Below are 18,204 nucleotides of genomic sequence, written 5' to 3'. Positions count from 1 at the left end.
TGTGTGTGTGTGTGTGTGTGTGTGTCTGGCCAGGTGTGTGTGTGTGTGTGTGTGTGTGTGTGTGTGTCTGGCCGGGTGTGTGTGTGTGTGTGTGTGTGTGTGTGTGTGTGTGTGTGTGTGTGTGTGTGTCTGGCCGGGTGTGTGTGTGTGTGTGTGTGTGTGTGTGTCTGGCCGGGTGTGTGTGTGTGTGTGTGTGTGTGTGTGTGTCTGGCCGGGTGTGTGTGTGTGTGTGTCTGGCCGGGTGTGTGTGTGTGTGTGTCTGGCCGGGTGTGTGTGTGTGTGTGTGTCTGGCTGGGTGTGTGTGTGTGTGTGTCTGGCCGGGTGTGTGTGTGTGTGTGTGTGTCTGGCCGGGTGTGTGTGTGTGTGTCTGGCCGGGTGTGTGTGTGTGTGTGTGTCTGGCCGGGTGTGTGTGTGTGTGTGTCTGGCCGGGTGTGTGTGTGTGTCTGGCCGGGTGTGTGTGTGTGTCTGGCCGGGTGTGTGTGTGTGTGTGTGTGTCTGGCCGGGTGTGTGTGTGTGTCTGGCCGGGTGTGTGTGTGTGTGTCTGGCCGGGTGTGTGTGTGTGTGTCTGGCCGGGTGTGTGTGTGTGTGTCTGGCCGGGTGTGTGTGTGTGTGTGTCTGGCCGGGTGTGTGTGTGTGTGTGTCTGGCCGGGTGTGTGTGTGTGTGTGTCTGGCCGGGTGTGTGTGTGTGTGTGTCTGGCCGGGTGTGTGTGTGTGTGTGTCTGGCCGGGTGTGTGTGTGTGTGTGTCTGGCCGGGAGTGTGTGTGTCTGGCCGGGTGTGTGTGTGTCTGGCCGGGTGTGTGTGTGTGTGTGTCTGGCCGGGTGTGTGTGTGTGTGTGTCTGGCCGGGTGTGTGTGTGTGTGTGTCTGGCCGGGTGTGTGTGTGTGTGTGTCTGGCCGGGTGTGTGTGTGTGTGTGTTTGGCCGGGTGTGTGTGTGTGTGTGTGTGTGTGTGTGTGTGTGTGTGTGTGTGTGTGTGTGTGTGTGTGTGTGTGTGTCTGGCCGGGTGTGTGTGTGTGTGTGTGTGTGTGTGTGTCTGGCCGGGTGTGTGTGTGTGTGTGTGTGTGTGTGTGTGTGTGTGTGTGTGTGTGTGTGTCTGGCCGGGTGTGTGTGTGTGTGTGTGTGTGTGTGTCTGGCCGGGTGTGTGTGTGTGTGTGTGTGTGTGTGTCTGGCCGGGTGTGTGTGTGTGTGTGTGTGTGTGTGTCTGGCCGGGTGTGTGTGTGTGTGTGTGTGTGTGTGTCTGGCCGGGTGTGTGTGTGTGTGTGTGTGTGTGTGTCTGGCCGGGTGTGTGTGTGTGTGTCTGGCCGGGTGTGTGTGTGTGTGTCTGGCCGGGTGTGTGTGTGTGTGTGTGTGTGTGTGTGTGTCTGGCCGGGTGTGTGTGTGTGTGTGTGTGTGTGTGTGTGTGTCTGGCCGGGTGTGTGTGTGTGTGTGTGTGTGTGTGTGTGTCTGGCCGGGTGTGTGTGTGTGTGTGTGTGTGTGTGTGTCTGGCCGGGTGTGTGTGTGTGTGTGTGTGTGTGTCTGGCCGGGTGTGTGTGTGTGTGTGTGTGTGTGTGTCTGGCCGGGTGTGTGTGTGTGTGTGTGTGTCTGGCCGGGTGTGTGTGTGTGTGTGTGTGTGTGTGTGTGTGTGTGTGTGTGTGTGTGTGTGTGTGTGTGTGTGTCTGTCTGTCTGGCCGGGTGTGTGTGTGTGTCTGGCCGGGTGTGTGTGTGTGTGTGTGTGTGTGTGTGTGTGTGTGTGTGTGTCTGGCCGGGAGTGTGTGTGTGTGTGTGTGTGTGTGTGTGTGTGTGTGTGTGTGTGTGTCTGGCCGGGTGTGTGTGTGTGTGTGTGTGTGTCTGTCTGGCCGGGTGTGTGTGTGTGTGTGTGTGTGTGTGTGTGTGTGTGTGTGTGTGTGTCTGGCCGGGTGTGTGTGTGTGTGTGTGTCTGGCCGGGTGTGTGTGTGTGTGTGTGTGTGTGTGTGTGTGTGTGTGTGTGTGTGTGTGTCTGGCCGGGTGTGTTGTAGTCAGCTGTAGGGTGGGGGGGCAGGTGTGGGGGGGGGGGGGGGGGTCTGTGATGGGAGGAAAGGGGCGAAAAATTCACCTGGAGCAGATGGTCCGAGGAGGGGGGGGGGTTATTCATTACTAATCATCCCCCACAATCACCAACACCATCACCCACAATCACCAACACCAACACCCACAATCACCAACACCATCACCCACAATCACCAACACCCACAATCACCAACACCATCACCCACAATCACCAACACCCACAATCACCAACACCCACAATCACCAACACCCACAATCACCAACACCATCACCCACAATCACCAACACCCACAATCACCAACACCCACAATCACCAACACCCACAATCACCAACACCCACAATCACCAACACCATCACCCACAATCACCAACACCCACAATCACCAACACCCACAATCACCAACACCCACAATCACCAACACCCACAATCACCAACACCCACAATCACCAACACCCACAATCACCAACACCCACAATCACCAACACCCACAATCACCAACACCCACAATCACCAACACCTCGTGGAGGGGCCTCGTAGCCTGGTGGATAGCGCGCAGGACTCGTAATTCTGTGGCGCGGGTTCGATTCCCGCACGAGGCAGAAACAAATGGGCAAAGTTTCTTTCACCCTAAGTGCCCCTGTTACCTAGCAGTAAATAGGTACCTGGGAGTTAGTCAGCTGTAACGGGCTGCTTCCTGGGGCGTGTGTGTGTGTGGTGTGGGGAAAAAAAAAAAAAAAAAAAAAAAGTAGTTAGTAAACAGTTGATTGACAGTTGAGAGGCGGGCCGAAAGAGCAAAGCTCAACCCCCGCAAAAACACAACTAGTAAACACACCCACAATCACCAACACCATCACCCACAATCACCAACACCCACAATCACCAACACCCACAATCACCAACACCCACAATCACCAACACCATCCCCCCTATCACCCACAATCACTAACACCATCACCCACAATCACTAACACCATCTCCCACAATCACCAACACTATCACCCACAATCACCAACACTATCACCCACAATCACCAACACCAACACCCGCAATCACCAACACCATCACCAACAATCAACCAATACCATCACCCACAATCACCAACACCACCACCCAACAATCACCAACACCCACAATCACCAACGCCATCACCCCTACAATCACCAACACCCACAATCACCAACACAATCACCAACACCATCACCCACAATCAACCAATACCAACACCCACAATCACCAACACCATCACCCCCACAATCACCAACACCATCACCCACAATCAGCAACATCACCCACAATCAGCAACATCACCCACAATCAGCAACATCACCCACAATTCTCCAATACAGAGTCAAAGAAAACGAGCAGCGTTGAAAGAGAAACTAATAAAGTTACCTTTCTATTGACCCTGACGAAGCCTCCACTTGTATGCACCCACACTCCAACCTATTGATGTCTAACCTTCGCTTGAAACAATTTAGCGATCCCTCGTCTATTATATTACCCGGTAGTTTGTTCCATATATAAGGAATTGGGAAAGATTGAACATAGTCAAATGTGTTCCATAAATCAACAAATATGCAAGACATATTTGGTATATATGCAAAACAATATATATACCAGAAGAAGATGACCTAAATACCATTCACAATTGTTCCCATATATTCTTTCCTTGTATTCAGTCCAAGTTTAGTGGCCTATATATAAATTCTGTTATTACTTAATTACATACACATAGTTTGTATGTGGCTCAGTTTTAACTCCCACTGACACTACAGTTTATACTATGTCCAGCATATATATATTGGTTCTCCCGCTCCTCGTCAGTGTCAAGGTATATTCATTAATTTTATATTCGGGTAATAGTTCCGTGTCTCCTACATTCATCCAGGTGTTTGCTAGTGCAATAATGTCTATTGTTTATGTGGACACGAGCACCTCTAAATCATTGTTACTGAACCTTGGGCTGATGTGTAGGATGCCTTAGGTATTACGGTTATACCAGAGGCTCCGACTCTTAATGTCTTTCAAGTCGCCTTTTTACCGTAAACGCCCTTAACCTCTCGACACAACAAATCTTGGCAAGTGCTAATTTGTGTCCGAGATGCTGACTTTGACGGTCTCGCTTCATGCTGATCGGTGTTCAATCCCCGATCGTCCAAATGGTTGGGCACCATTCCTGTCCTCCCGTCCCATCCCAAATCCTTATCCTGACCCCTTCCCAGTGCTAGATAGTCGTAATAGTTTGGCGCTTTCCCCCTGATAATTCCCTTCCCTTCTACCTTCATAAGCCCTTTCCTCTAAGAGAAAAGCATAGAAATGGCACGTCTCTCGTGGGACAAGTGTAGTGTATAGCTGTGTGTGCTCCACCCGCCCCACGACCCACACAGTCACACCACCAGGCGGCCACCAGTGAATGGCTAAGTGTTCAGGTCAAAACAGTACGGTGGAGAACAAGCAGAACACTATGAGGACCGTGTCCTCAATCACAGTCGCTGCACAGTTCATTAACCACTCCCCTCCCCCCCCCCTCCATATCATAACACATATGATAACCTGTTCTCACAACCCCGTAAATGCCACACCCGGAATGGTTTTCCGAAGCCTGACGCGTGCGAGCTCAAGCCACGCACGGAACACACGGGTTGACCCTGTCGTCGGTGGACGAGTGGAGAGACAGTGCGGACGACGCCGCCGCTCCCCGCAGGCAGTGTGGACGACGCCGCCGCTCCCCGCAGGCAGTGCGGACGACGCCGCCGCTCCCCGCAGGCAGTGTGGACGACGCCGCCGCTCCCCGCAGGCAGTATGGACGACGCCGCCGCTCCCCGCAGGCAGTGTGGACGACGCCGCCGCTCCCCGCAGGCAGTGTGGACGACGCCGCCGCTCCCCGCAGGCAGTGTGGACGACGCCGCCGCTCCCCGCAGGCAGTGTGGACGACGCCGCCGCTCCCCGCAGGCAGTGTGGACGACGCCGCCGCTCCCCGCAGGCAGTGTGGACGACGCCGCCGCTCCCCGCAGGCAGTGTGGACGACGCCGCCGCTCCCCGCAGGCAGTGTGGACGACGCCTCGACAATATAAGCTCTTCACGGGACAAAAAATATCATGTTTTGTACTACTGGAATTCAAAGGCGTCAAAACATTAGCAAAAATAACCGAGCCATAAACATGGGAACCTGGCCTAACGCATACATAACAAGCCCTAGGCTTAACATAAGCTATCTTAAACGTAACTTAATTCATGCGTGTAGTATACCAAGCCTAATATAAGTTAGAGTTTGGAAGATATCTTCACCTCCAGCCCCTATAATATTATATAAACCCCTGACCATTTTCCGTACATACCATCAACAGTGGCTATATTACGGAGTTTAACTGAACTAAACCACACCAATTTTTACGTTGTGATCGCCAGCGTATAAACTATGGAACATTAAGTGTGAGGACAGGTTGTACAAACAGCTTGGTACACAACTGATGCTTCACCCTCAAACAACTCTCCTACTCTCACAAACAGATGGTCTACACTGTCTATACCACTTGATTGAGAGTCTAGAGGCGGGGCCAAAGAGCCGAAGTTCAACCCGCGAAAGCACAACTAGACGAGTAACTCACACCTCTCGGCTCCAGGTCCGTCACATCTGTCAACGTTTTCAAACTTCATCTAACAAGAGGTATACCAGGTCTAACACGAGGTATACCAGGTCTAACACGAGGTCTACCAGGTCTAACACGAGGTCTGCCAGGTCTAACACGAGGTCTGCCAGGTCTAACACGAGGTCTGCCAGGTCTAACACGAGGTCTGCCAGGTCTAACACGAGGTCTACCAGGTCTAACACGAGGTCTACCAGGTCTAACACGAGGACTGTCAGGACTAACACGAGGTATACCAGGTCTAACACGAGGTCTGCCAAGTCTAACACGAGGTATACCAGGTCTAACGCAAGGTCTGCCAGGTCTAACGCGAGGTCTACCAGGACTAACACGAGGTATACCAGGTCTAACACGAGGTCTGCCAGGTCTAACACGAGGTCTACCAGGACTAACACGAGGTATACCAGGTCTAACACGAGGTCTGCCAAGTCTAACACGAGGTATACCAGGTCTAACGCAAGGTCTGCCAGGTCTAACGCGAGGTCTACCAGGACTAACACGAGGTATACCAGGTCTAACACAAGGTCTGCCAGGTCTAACACGAGGTCTACCAGGTCTAACACGAGGTCTACCAGGACTAACACGAGGTATACTAGGTCTAACACGAGGTCTACCAGGTCTAACACGAGGTATACCAGGTCTAGCACGAGGTCTACCAGGACTAACACGAGGTCTGCCAGGTCTAATACGAGGTCTACCTGGTCTAACACGGTATACCAGGTCTAACACGAAGTATGCCAGGTCTAACACGAAGTATACCAGGTCTAACAAGGTACACCAGGTCTAACACGAGGTATACCAGGTCTAACACGAGGTATTATACCAGGTCTAACACGAGGTATTATACCAGGTCTAACACGAGGTATTATACCAGGTCTAACACGAGGTATTATACCAGGTCTAACACGAGGTATTATACCAGGTCTAACACGAGGTATTATACCAGGTCTAACACGAGGTATAATACCAGGTCTAACACGAGGTATAATACCAGGTCATACACGAGGTATAATACCAGGTCTAACACGAAGTATACCAGGTCTAACACGAAGTATAATACCAGGTCTAACACGAAGTATAATACCAGGTCTAACACGAAGTATAATACCAGGTCTAACACGAGGTATACCAGGTCTAACACGAAGTATAATACCAGGTCTAACACGAGGTATACCAGGTTTAACACGAGGTATACCAGGTTTAACACGAGGTATACCAGATCTAACACGAAGTATAATACCAGGTCTAACACGAAGTATAATACCAGGTCTAACACGAGGTATACCAGGTTTAACACGAGGTATACCAGGTTTAACACGAGGTATACCAGATCTAACACGAAGTATAATACCAGGTCTAACACGAAGTATAATACCAGGTCTAACACGAGGTATACCAGGTTTAACACGAGGTATACCAGGTCTAACACGAGGTATACCAGGTCTAACACGAAGTATAATACCAGGTCTAACACGAAGTATAATACCAGGTCTAACACGAGGTATACCAGGTTTAACACGAGGTATACCAGGTCTAACACGAGGTATACCAGATCTAACACGAAGTATAATACCAGGTCTAACACGAAGTATAATACCAGGTCTAACACGAGGTATACCAGGTTTAACACGAGGTATACCAGGTCTAACACGAGGTATACCAGGTCTAACACGAAGTATAATACCAGGTCTAACACGAAGTATAATACCAGGTTTAACACGAGGTATACCAGGTCTAACACGAGGTATACCAGGTTTAACACGAGGTATACCAGGTTTAACACGAGGTATACCAGGTCTAACACGAGGTATACCAGGTTTAATACGAGGTATACCAGGTCTAACACGAGGTATACCAGGTTTAACACGAGGTATACCAGGTTTAACACGAGGTATACCAGGTCTAACACGAGGTATACCAGGTCTAACACGAGGTATACCAGGTTTTCAAAGATTTCTTAGAACAATATTAGAATGACAGTTCTTATGTTTGCCAGCTTCATAAGCACTGCATTTAGAAGCTTGTGTAAAGTTACAGTCACAACCTCGTATATCTCATTGATTGTTGTCACCGGAGGCGGCTAGTTTATTGTGCACCCCATACCCATCCTGTGAGCGGTAGCGCAAAACAACCCGTTCTCGCAAATTCGTAAAGTCAATATTGACTTATTAACTACGTGCATAGGTGATATACTAAACATAATAGATACCCTTAAAAAGATTCATAGAAAACACCGACCTTACCTAACCTTGTTAGTATCTTAAGATAAGCATCTTATTGCTTCGTAATTACAATTATTACTTAACCTATACCTATTATAGGTTAGGTAATAATTGTAATTACGAAGCAATAAGATGCTTATCTTAAGATACTAACAAGGTTAGGTAAGGTCGGTGTTTTCTATGAATCTTTTTAAGGGTATCTATTATGTTAAGTATGTCACCTATGCACAAATTTAATAAGTCAATATTGACTTATTAAATTTGCGAGAACTGGTTGCGTAAAAAGCATTACAGAGGGCACAAAAGGTCTTTATCAGACATCTTAAATTATTACATAAACAATTTCATCTATCCTTCACACCTTATAGTTACAATGTCAGCTAGTTACAGAGAAAGTGCTATTTCAAGAGCTATATATTTACAGTAAGTCATTATACATTAATGGTAGGTCTTATCGCTAATATATAATAGTTTGACCAATGGAGATATTACAGTCATAGGGGAGCTTCTGTTTATTATTAGTCTTCACAATACACTTCTTGTTTCTTAATCTCATATGTCGTTTATCTACTGGAACCGAAATATGGATACAGTGTAAGGATTTCAGGTAATTTATCCTCAGTAATAAGATAGGTTGCCATATCATATAGAGTGAACTTAAGAGTTATCTCTAAATGGCTCAATTTTACTACAGTCCAAGATATAGTGTTCGAGTGTGTGTCCCTGCCTATGTCCACACACTTTACACTTTACTTCATCTAGATCCCTATACAAGCCGAACTGCCAGAGATACTTGTAGCCAAGTCTTATTCGAGCTGTGACAACGTCTGTTAGTCTACTGACTTTGTTACTTGCCCCATACACATGTTTTACTTCACACATTTCATTGTGATAAACAATGGACCTGTTAGTTCCAGTTCTACTTTCTTCAAATCCATCCAGGAGTTCTCGTCTAATGACACTTTTAAGGAATCTATTTGATAACTCAAGATTCCGTTCAACGCTGTCTTTATTTACTGCAGCCTTAGCAAGGGCGTCAACTTTATCATGTTCCTGCATGCCAATATGAGAAGGAATCACAACATTTTTATATTTACCCTCTTGATAAGTATGCTTATATATCTACGTCTAGCTTCCGAGACAAGCACGTTATTACTTGATCCCAAACTGTTTATTGCTCGTAGTGAGGAAAGGGAGTCGGAAGTAATTAAACTGTCTACTTCAGTGTTGTCAATAATTTCGAGTGCTGCCAGTATTGCTACCAACTCGGATTGCATTGTGGATGCCCTATTACTAACTGTTATATTCCTTTGACTTGTGCTGCCATCGGGCTGATGAGCAATAACAGCACTTCCTGCCCTCCCTGTAGCTGTATTGAGTGATCCGTCAGTGTATATGGTCTGTGCTATGTTGTTTTTAGTTTGTATATTGTGAATGTGTTCTATGGTGCTTAATTTAGCAGCAAGCTGAGCATGAGGGTTGTTTGTGATTAGTTTCTTGGTGGGGTTATATACTCATACTGACATATGAGTATATCTCATATCAGCTCAATCCTGGAGTATGCGGAGTACATCTGGAGTATACTCGATCCTGAAGTATGCCTGGAGTCCATATCTAGTCAAACTCAAGACCCACTTTGAAAACGTTCACAGATATGCCAGGAGGCTAGTACCCCGAGCTGAGGGGTATGAGCTACGAGGAAAGACTACTGGACCAGGTCTGACATACTGGAAGACAGGAGAGTTAGAGGAGACGTCGCGTACCATCTTCAACATTCTCCAGGGAATTAAAAAGGTAAACACAGCGACCCTTTAGCAAGAGTGGTACACGAACAAGGGGACACAGATGGAGACTTAGTACCCACATGAGCCACAGAGATGTTAAAAAAAATTCATAGTTAACAAATGGGATGCATTAGGCAGTAACGTGGTGGAGGGAGACTCCAAACAGAGTACCTAACTATCGTCCTACGCCCCCTCCCATACTTAACAACTATCCTGGCCCCTCTAACAGCTGTCCTCAACATGCTCTAACAGAGTATCCTGACTCGTCCTTCTAACAAATGTTCCCTCTCCCCCCCCCCCACATAACAGCAGCTCTACTCTAACAGCCACGATGCCCTTATCTAACAGCTGTCGTGTTCCCAAATCAAGCAGCTGTCGTGTACCCCGCCCCCCCCCCCTAGTGTTGCTCTAACAGCTGTCTGTCGCCACTAACACCCGTCCCATCACCCCTCCCCCCCCCCTCAACACCCGCATTCTGACGCACCTGTCAACGGCTATGATAATGGTCCCTGTGGTGTGAGCTTGGGAACGGTCGTGAGAACCTGGTTACCCCTCACCCCTCCCACCTGCCCCCTATCACCCCCTCACCCCTCCCACCTGCCCCCTATCACCCCCTCAACCCCCCCAACCCCCAACCCCCTTTTTAGCTCTCCCCCCCCCCTTGCTCTTCCCCATCAACCCCACCCCTACAACACCCCCTTACCCTACCCCCACCTCCCCCCCCCCTACCCTTTTCACTTAACATACCACGTCTCTCCCGTACACATTTTTGGGGGGTGAGAGAGTGAAGATGGAGATGTATACGTGAAAGGAAATGTTTAGAAATGGGAAGTATTGGGTGAGTTGTGGTGGGAGGCGGACTGTCCGCCTTGCTGACACGACGTGTGGGTGATGGCTCTCTTGTCAGGGAGCTGTGAGTGTGTACTCACCTATTTGTACTCACCTATTTGTGCTTGCGGGGGTTGAGCTTTGGCTCTTTGGTCCCGCCTCTCAACTGTCAATCAACTGGTGTACAGATTCCTGAGCCTACTGGGCTCTATCATATCTACATTTAAAACTGAGTATGGAGTCAGCCTCCACCACATCACTTCCTAGTGCATTCCATCCGTTAACTACTCTGACACTGAAAAAGTTCCTTCTAACGTCTCTGTGGCTCATGTGGGTACTCAGTTTCCACCTGTGTCCCCTTGTTCGCGCGTGTGTGTGTGTGTGTGTGTGTGTGTGTGTGTGTGTGTGTGTGTGTGTGTGTGTGTGTGTGTGTGTGTGTGTGTGTGTGTGTGTGTGTGTGTGTGAGGGTTCTCCACGTGTGTTTCAGTATATATGGTTGTCTATATAGGTGAATATAGTGTAGCATGCACCTATTCACACTCCGATGCTTTCACACATGTTGTTATGTTCTGTTTAAATGCCAATTTATTTTTATTATGAGGGGACGTGTGTTTTGGTTAGTGTTTCATCTAGGAGTTATGTCCTGTGATGCCATAGACTATATCCTGGCTCTTGGGTCACCAGCTGTGTTGGAGGTGCGGGCCCCACCAGCTGTGTTGGAGGTGCGGGCCCCACCAGCTGTGTTGGAGGTGTGGGGCCCCACCAGCTGTGTTGGAGGTGCGGGCCCCACCAGCTGTGTTGGAGGTGCGGGCCCCACCAGCTGTGTTGGAGGTGGGGGCCCCACCAGCCGTGTTGGAGGTGCGGGCCCCACCAGCTGTGTTGGAGGTGCGGGCCCCACCAGCTGTGTTGGAGGTGCGGGCCCCACCAGCTGTGTTGGAGGTGTGGGGCCCCACCAGCTGTGTTGGAGGTGGGGGCCCCCCGTCCACAGTATGACTCGGTGGCTCCCTCACTCCTCGAAGGAGCCACTGAGTCAACCATTCATATTAATGCCAACACTGAGGGGATGAAAGGCACGACCCTCCCCTCACACGTCACTCCACCACCACCACCACACCAAGAGCAAGACAGCCGTGAGAGCCTGCCAAGAGTGCAGGCTCCAGGTCACGGCTTCCACTCTACACTGTACTAACATCAAGAAGTGATGTGGTGGTGGAGGTAGACTCCACACACACAGTTTACAATGTATGATATGATAGAGCCCAGTAGACTCAGGACCCTAAACACATCAGTTGATTGAGAGTCGCGAGGCGGGACCAAAGAGCCCAAGTTCAACCCAAGCACTATTATTTGAGTACAGTACTCCTGAAACTCTCCAACCATATTTTTATGGTTGGAGTTTTTATGGTTTACTTTGTTATAGTGATCCTGGTTAGTATTGACCCTGGTTATAGTGATCCTGGTTAGTATTGACCCTGGTTATAGTGATCCTGGTTATGGTGATCCTGGTTATAGTGATCCTGGTTACAGTGATCCTGGTTACAGTGATCCTGGTTATAGTGATCCTGGTTATAGTGATCCTGGTTAGTATTGATCCTGGTTATAGTGATCCTGGTTATGGTGATCCTGGTTAGTAGTGATCCTGTTATAGTAATCCTGTTATAGTGATCCTGGTTATTATTGATCCTGGTTATGGTGATCCTGGTTATGGTGATCCTGGTTATGGTGATCCTGGTTATGGTGATCCTGGTTATAGTGATCCTGGTTATAGTGATCCTGGTTATAGTGATCCTGGATAGTGATCCTGGTTATAGTGATCATGGTTATAGTGATCCTGGTTATAGTGATCCTGGTTATAGTGATCCTGGTTATAGTGATCCTGGTTAGTATTGATCCTGGTTAGTATTGATCCTGGTTATAGTGATCCTGGTTATGGTGATCCTGGTTATAGTGATCCTGGTTATAGTGATCCTGGTTATAGTGATCCTGGTTATAGTGATCCTGGTTATAGTGATCCTGGTTATAGTGATCCTGGTTATAGTGATCCTGGTTATGGTGATCCTGGTTATAGTGATCCTGGTTATAGTGATCCTGGTTATAGTGATCCTGGTTATAGTGATCCTGGTTATGGTGATCCTGGTTATGGTGATCCTGGTTATAGTGATCCTGGTTAGTATTGATCCTGGTTATGGTGATCCTGGTTATAGTGATCCTGGTTATAGTGATCCTGGTTATTATTGATCCTGGTTAGTATTGATCCTGGTTATAGTGATCCTGGTTATAGTGATCCTGGTTATAGTGATCCTGGTTATGGTGATCCTGGTTATGGTGATCCTGGTTATGGTGATCCTGGTTATAGTGATCCTGGTTATAGTGATCCTGGTTATAGTGATCCTGGTTATTATTGATCCTGGTTAGTATTGATCCTGGTTAGTATTGATCCTGGTTAGTATTGATCCTGGTTAGTATTGATCCTGGTTAGTATTGATCCTGGTTATAGTGATCCTGGTTATGGTGATCCTGGTTATGGTGATCCTGGTTATAGTGATCCTGGTTAGTAGTGATCCTGGTTATAGTGATCCTGGTTATAGTGATCCTGGTTATAGTGATCCTGGTTATAGTGATCCTGGTTATAGTGATCCTGGTTATAGTGATCCTGGTTATGGTGATCCTGGTTATGGTGATCCTGGTTATGGTGATCCTGGTTATAGTGATCCTGGTTATAGTGATCCTGGTTAGTATTGATCCTGGTTATTATTGATCCTGGTTAGTATTGATCCTGGTTATAGTGATCCTGGTTATAGTGATCCTGGTTATAGTGATCCTGGTTATGGTGATCCTGGTTATGGTGATCCTGGTTATAGTGATCCTGGTTATAGTGATCCTGGTTATAGTGATCCTGGTTATAGTGATCCTGGTTATAGTGATCCTGGTTATGGTGATCCTGGTTATGGTGATCCTGGTTATGGTGATCCTGGTTATGGTGATCCTGGTTATAGTGATCCTGGTTATAGTGATCCTGGTTATAGTGATCCTGAATGCCTCAGTTGCTACATACTCATATCCACGTTAAATATTAGCAGACCGCAGACTCTGCCCCCCCCCCCCGGCAGCAGACCGCAGACTCTGCCCCCCCCCGGCAGCAGACCGCAGACTCTGCCCCCCGGCAGCAGACCGCAGACTCTGCCCCCCCCCCGGCAGCAGACCGCAGACTCTGCTCCCCCCCCCCCCGGCAGCAGACCGCAGACTCTGCTCCCCCCCCCCCGGCAGCAGACCGCAGACTCTGCCCCCCCCCGGCAGCAGACCGCAGACTCTGCCCCCCCCCCCGGCAGCAGACCGCAGACTCTGCCCCCCCCCCGGCAGCAGACCGCAGACTCTGCCCTCCCCCGGCAGCAGACCGCAGACTCTGCCCCCCCCGGCAGCAGACCGCAGACTCTGCCCCCTCCCGGCAGCAGACCGCAGACTCTGCCCCCTCCCGGCAGCAGACCGCAGACTCTGCCCCCTCCCGGCAGCTGACCGCAGACTCTGCCCCCCCCCCGGCAGCAGCCCGCAGACTCTGCCCCCCCCCCCGGCAGCAGACCGCAGACTCTGCCCCCCCCCCCCCCGGCAGCAGACCACGCACACTGCCCCCCCCCCGGCAGCAGACCGCAGACTCTGCCCCCCTCCCACAGCAGGAGACCGCAGACTCTGCCCTCACCCGACACCTGACCGCAGACTCTAGCCCCCCCCCGACAGCAGACCGCAGACTCTGCCCCCCCCGGCAGCAGACTGCAGACTCTGCCCCCCCCCCCCCGGCAGCAGACCGCAGACTCTGCCCCCCCCCCCGGCAGCAGACCGCAGACTCTGCCCCCCCCCCCGGCAGCAGACTGCAGACTCTGCCCCCCCCCGGCAGCAGACCGCAGACTCTGCCCCCCCCGGCAGCAGACTGCAGACTCTGCCCCCCCCCCCGGCAGCAGACTGCAGACTCTGCCCCCCCCCCGGCAGCAGACCGCAGACTCTGCCCCCCCCGGCAGCAGACCGCAGACTCTGCCCCCCCCGGCAGCAGACTGTAGACTCTGCCCCCCCCCCGGCAGCAGACCGCAGACTCTGCCCCCCCCCCCCCGGCAGCAGACTGCAGACTCTGCCCCCCCGGCAGCAGACTGCAGACTCTGCCCCCCCCCCGGCAGCAGACCGCAGACTCTGCCCCCCCCCCGGCAGCAGACTGCAGACTCTGCCCCCCCCCCCGGCAGCAGACCGCAGACTCTGCCCCCCCCCCCCGGCAGCAGACCGCAGACTCTGCCCCCCCCCGGCAGCAGACCGCAGACTCTTCCCCCCCCCCCCCCGGCAGCAGACCGCAGACTCTGCCCCCCCCCCCCCGGCAGCAGACCGCAGACTCTGCCCCCCCCCCCCGGCAGCAGACCGCAGACTCTGCCCCCCCCCCCCCACCCCCCGGCAGCAGACCGCAGACTCTGGTAAAGAACACACCAGCTCATGAAATTAAAGTTATAAAATTATTCAAATTAAAAATTTAATATATGTAATATGTATAATTTATTGTACAACATACACAATATAACTCTTGTGCATATTGACAGAAACGCCGTGCGTATTAGTGGCTTTAGGCATAGGCTTTAGGCTTTGGACATTTACCGGCTTTATCTAGAAGTCCAACATTCTGTTTGTAATTCATTTTCTATGTCTTTTTACCTGAATAAACATTAAAATTAATTTATTATTATTATGGGGAACTAAGTAAACCTGTGAGGAATCCCCTGAATAACTAGCAGATTATGAACCATCCTTATGAAGCATCTGGTGGTTTAATATCATGTCGGGGACACTAAATGAGTGCGTCCAGCCCGTCTTCCTAAGGTGTCCCAATGTCAAGAAAACGGTCAATTTAGAGTGCTGTCTCCTAACCTACCAGAGGACCCAAAACAGAAAACGGTACAATACGTCACTTTCGTCAGCCGCTTCCATTTTCTGGCATTTTTTTTGTCTTATGTAACGCATACGAGCAAAAAGTGACGTTCTTTTTAGGAGGAGAGGTTGGTGCGTTACTCCAACTACTTGGAGTGGATGGCAGGGTGACGGCCTTGCAGGTCGGCGTTCAATCCCCGACCGTCCAAGTAGTTAGGCACCATTCCTTCCCCCCGTCCTAAACATTGTGGTGAGGATGGAGTGAGACTCTGCAGTATGAGCGTGGGGCTGTATGGGCGCGCATCCTCAGAGTACCTGGTGGTACTCGCCACACTCCCACTCACTCACGGCCGTGTTGAGCGTCGGTCTAGTGCTGGCTGTTGAGGTGTGGGGCAGGTGTGGGGCAGGTGTGGGAGGTGTGGGGCAGGTGTAGGAGGTGTGGGGCAGGTGTGGGAGGTGTGGGGCAGGTGTGGGACTTGGGAGGCAGATGTGTGAAAGGTGTGCGAGTTAGAGGCAGGTGGGCGAGTGAAAGGCAGGTGTCATGTGGCAGTCATACGGGTGTGTGTGTGTGTGTGTGTGTGTGTGTGTGTGTGTGTGTGTGTGTGTGTGTGTGTGTGTGTGTGTGTGTGTGTGTGTGTAGTCTCCTTGGGTGGCAGGAAACGGATGTGCATAAGCGTAAGCCAACTGCTGATTCACACACACACACACACACACGTACGTGTCTGGTGTGTGTGTGTGTGTGTGTGTGTGTGTGTGTGTGTGTGTGTGTGTGTGTGTGTGTGTTAGGGTGTCTACGTAATCACCTAGGTGTGCTTACGGGGGTTAAGCTTTGGCTCTTTGGTCCGGCCTCTCAACTGTCAATCAACTGGTGTACAAATTCTAGAGCCTGCTGGGCTCTATAAATCTACATTTGAAACTGTGTGCGTGCGTGCGTGTTTGTGTGTGTGTTTTTTTTCCTCGAGTGTTGACTGCGCCGGCACTCAAGAGCCAAGCTCCAGCACAGCACCAAGCACAACAGAGGCTCAGGAGCTTCCGACGAGAGGAGAGACTCACTCTTCTCACTTGAAGAGAGAGTGACCAAAGGAGACATGATAACGACATACACAATTCATCAGGACGATGCATAAACTCTATAAATAACTATATTGAGCATGATGTCTACAACAATAAAGTTGAGGGTTTTTAAGATCTTAATTCCTTGTCTTACAGTCGATCCACTTGAGAGTGTTAAGAAAGTCCCAGTTGCGTCTGGGTACAAGTGACAGGATGAACGTCCCAGCGGGTTTTCTTCCTACTAGGGAGTGTAGTACCAACCTCTTCATTTCTAGCACGTCGCATTTTGACGTATACTTAACCCAAGGCCATAAAATGATGTACAAGAAAATTGATACGGGTTCGCGAAATTGACAATGTCCCGTTTTCTGTTGGTTGGTCCTCTGGATGGTTAAGTTAGGTCACTTTAGGACGACACTTTGTTGACGTTGGGAACGCTGGTTGAACATGCTGCTGCTGCTGTTGTTGTTAAAGATTCGCTACCTGGAACAGAGTTCCAAGTAGCACGGGCTATGGTGAGCCCGTAGTGCCTTATTTGAACATGCTGCTGTGTTCACTCACAGGATGAGTGCAGCCTATCCTCCTCTTTTGGTGGTACTTATAGTAACTATGAGCAATCTTGAGGTTATCTTGACATGATTTCGGGGCTTAGCGTCCCCGCGGCCCGGTCCTCGACCAGGGGCTAGATTCACTAAAGCACTTACGCAAGCACTTACGAACCTGTACATCTTTTCTCAATCTTTGAAGACTTTGTTTCCAATTATTAAACAGTTAATGAGCTCCGAAGCACCAGGAGGCTGTTTATAACAATACCAACAGTTGAATGGGGTGTTTTCATGCTTGCAAATGGTTTATTAAATGTAACCAAAGCCGTCAAATATTGAGGAAAGATGTACACGTTCGTAAGTGCTTGCGTAAGTGCTTTCGTGAATCTGGCCCCTGGCCTCCTTTTTGTTACACCCCCCCCCCCCCAGGAAGCAGCCCGTAGCAGCTGTCTAACTCCCACGATGGTCAATAATGATCATAGTACATATACGGACGTACAACGAAATTAGAAAGTAGAAATCTGAACTATTGAGTTGGACAAACCGGAAAACTTTTTTTTTTTACTTGTGTTGCTTTGACACACTAAACTAAGCTATCCTAACCTCCCTATCTTGAGGTTATCTTGAGGTTATCTTGAGGTTATCTTGAGATGATTTTGGGGCTTTAGTGTCCCCGCGGCCCGGTCCTCGACCAGGCCTCCACCCCCAGGAAGCAACCCGTGACAGCTGACTAACATCCAGGTACCTATTTTACTGCTAGGTAACAGGGACATAGGGTGAAAGAAACTCTGCCCATTGTTTCTCGCCGGCGCCCGGGATCGAACCCGGGACCACAGGATCACAAGTACAGCGTGCTGTCTGCTCGGCCGACCGGCTCCCTAGGCCTAATGCACGCTATCCGAGGCCTAATATAGTACATATGTGTACTATACTAGGCCTGGGAATATTGAAGTTTGTATTTTAGCTTCATTTATTTTAAAAAAAATCCTTACTAGTCAGTATACTACTGTCTAAAAGCTAAGAAGTTACGAATTTTGACTATTGATGACAGTCACAATAGGTACTGTCTAAACAGGAGGATGGCCCAGTAAACTCTGCCATGGGACCCAACCACTTGGCCTGGACGGTAGAGCAACGATCTCGCTTTATCCAGGTCGGCGTTCAATCCCCGACCGTCCAAGTGGTTGGGCACCATTCCTTCCCCC

At 49.9% G+C, this 18,204-nt stretch overlaps 1 protein-coding gene across 1 annotated transcript; it reads left to right on the top strand.

The window, feature by feature from the left end:
- Positions 1–11,143: 11,143 nt before the first annotated feature.
- LOC138352227 (FHA domain-containing protein FhaA-like) lies at positions 11,144–13,241 on the top strand. Its single transcript, XM_069304511.1, has 5 exons — positions 11,144–11,390; positions 11,957–12,085; positions 12,168–12,300; positions 12,424–12,671; positions 13,048–13,241. The coding sequence occupies exons 1-5, from the start codon at positions 11,144–11,146 to the stop codon at positions 13,239–13,241; spliced, it is 951 nt and encodes a 316-aa protein (XP_069160612.1).
- The last annotated feature ends 4,963 nt before the right edge of the window (positions 13,242–18,204 follow it).

This window comes from Procambarus clarkii, chromosome 52, assembly GCF_040958095.1.
Source record: "Procambarus clarkii isolate CNS0578487 chromosome 52, FALCON_Pclarkii_2.0, whole genome shotgun sequence".
In the NCBI taxonomy this organism is placed as follows: domain Eukaryota; kingdom Metazoa; phylum Arthropoda; class Malacostraca; order Decapoda; family Cambaridae; genus Procambarus; species Procambarus clarkii.
This window is presented reverse-complemented; position numbering and strand designations above follow the sequence as displayed.

Bases quoted from the DNA above. Each gene is read 5' to 3' on its own strand.
- LOC138352227 (XM_069304511.1), top strand. From the start codon at position 11,144: ATGTCCTGTGATGCCATAGACTATATCCTGGCTCTTGGGTCACCAGCT. The intron at 12,086-12,167 runs GTTAGTATTGAT...ATCCTGTTATAG, and splicing joins TCCTGGTTATAGTGATCCTG to TGATCCTGGTTATTATTGAT. The intron at 12,301-12,423 runs GTGATCCTGGTT...TCCTGGTTATAG, and splicing joins GGTTATAGTGATCCTGGATA to TGATCCTGGTTATGGTGATC.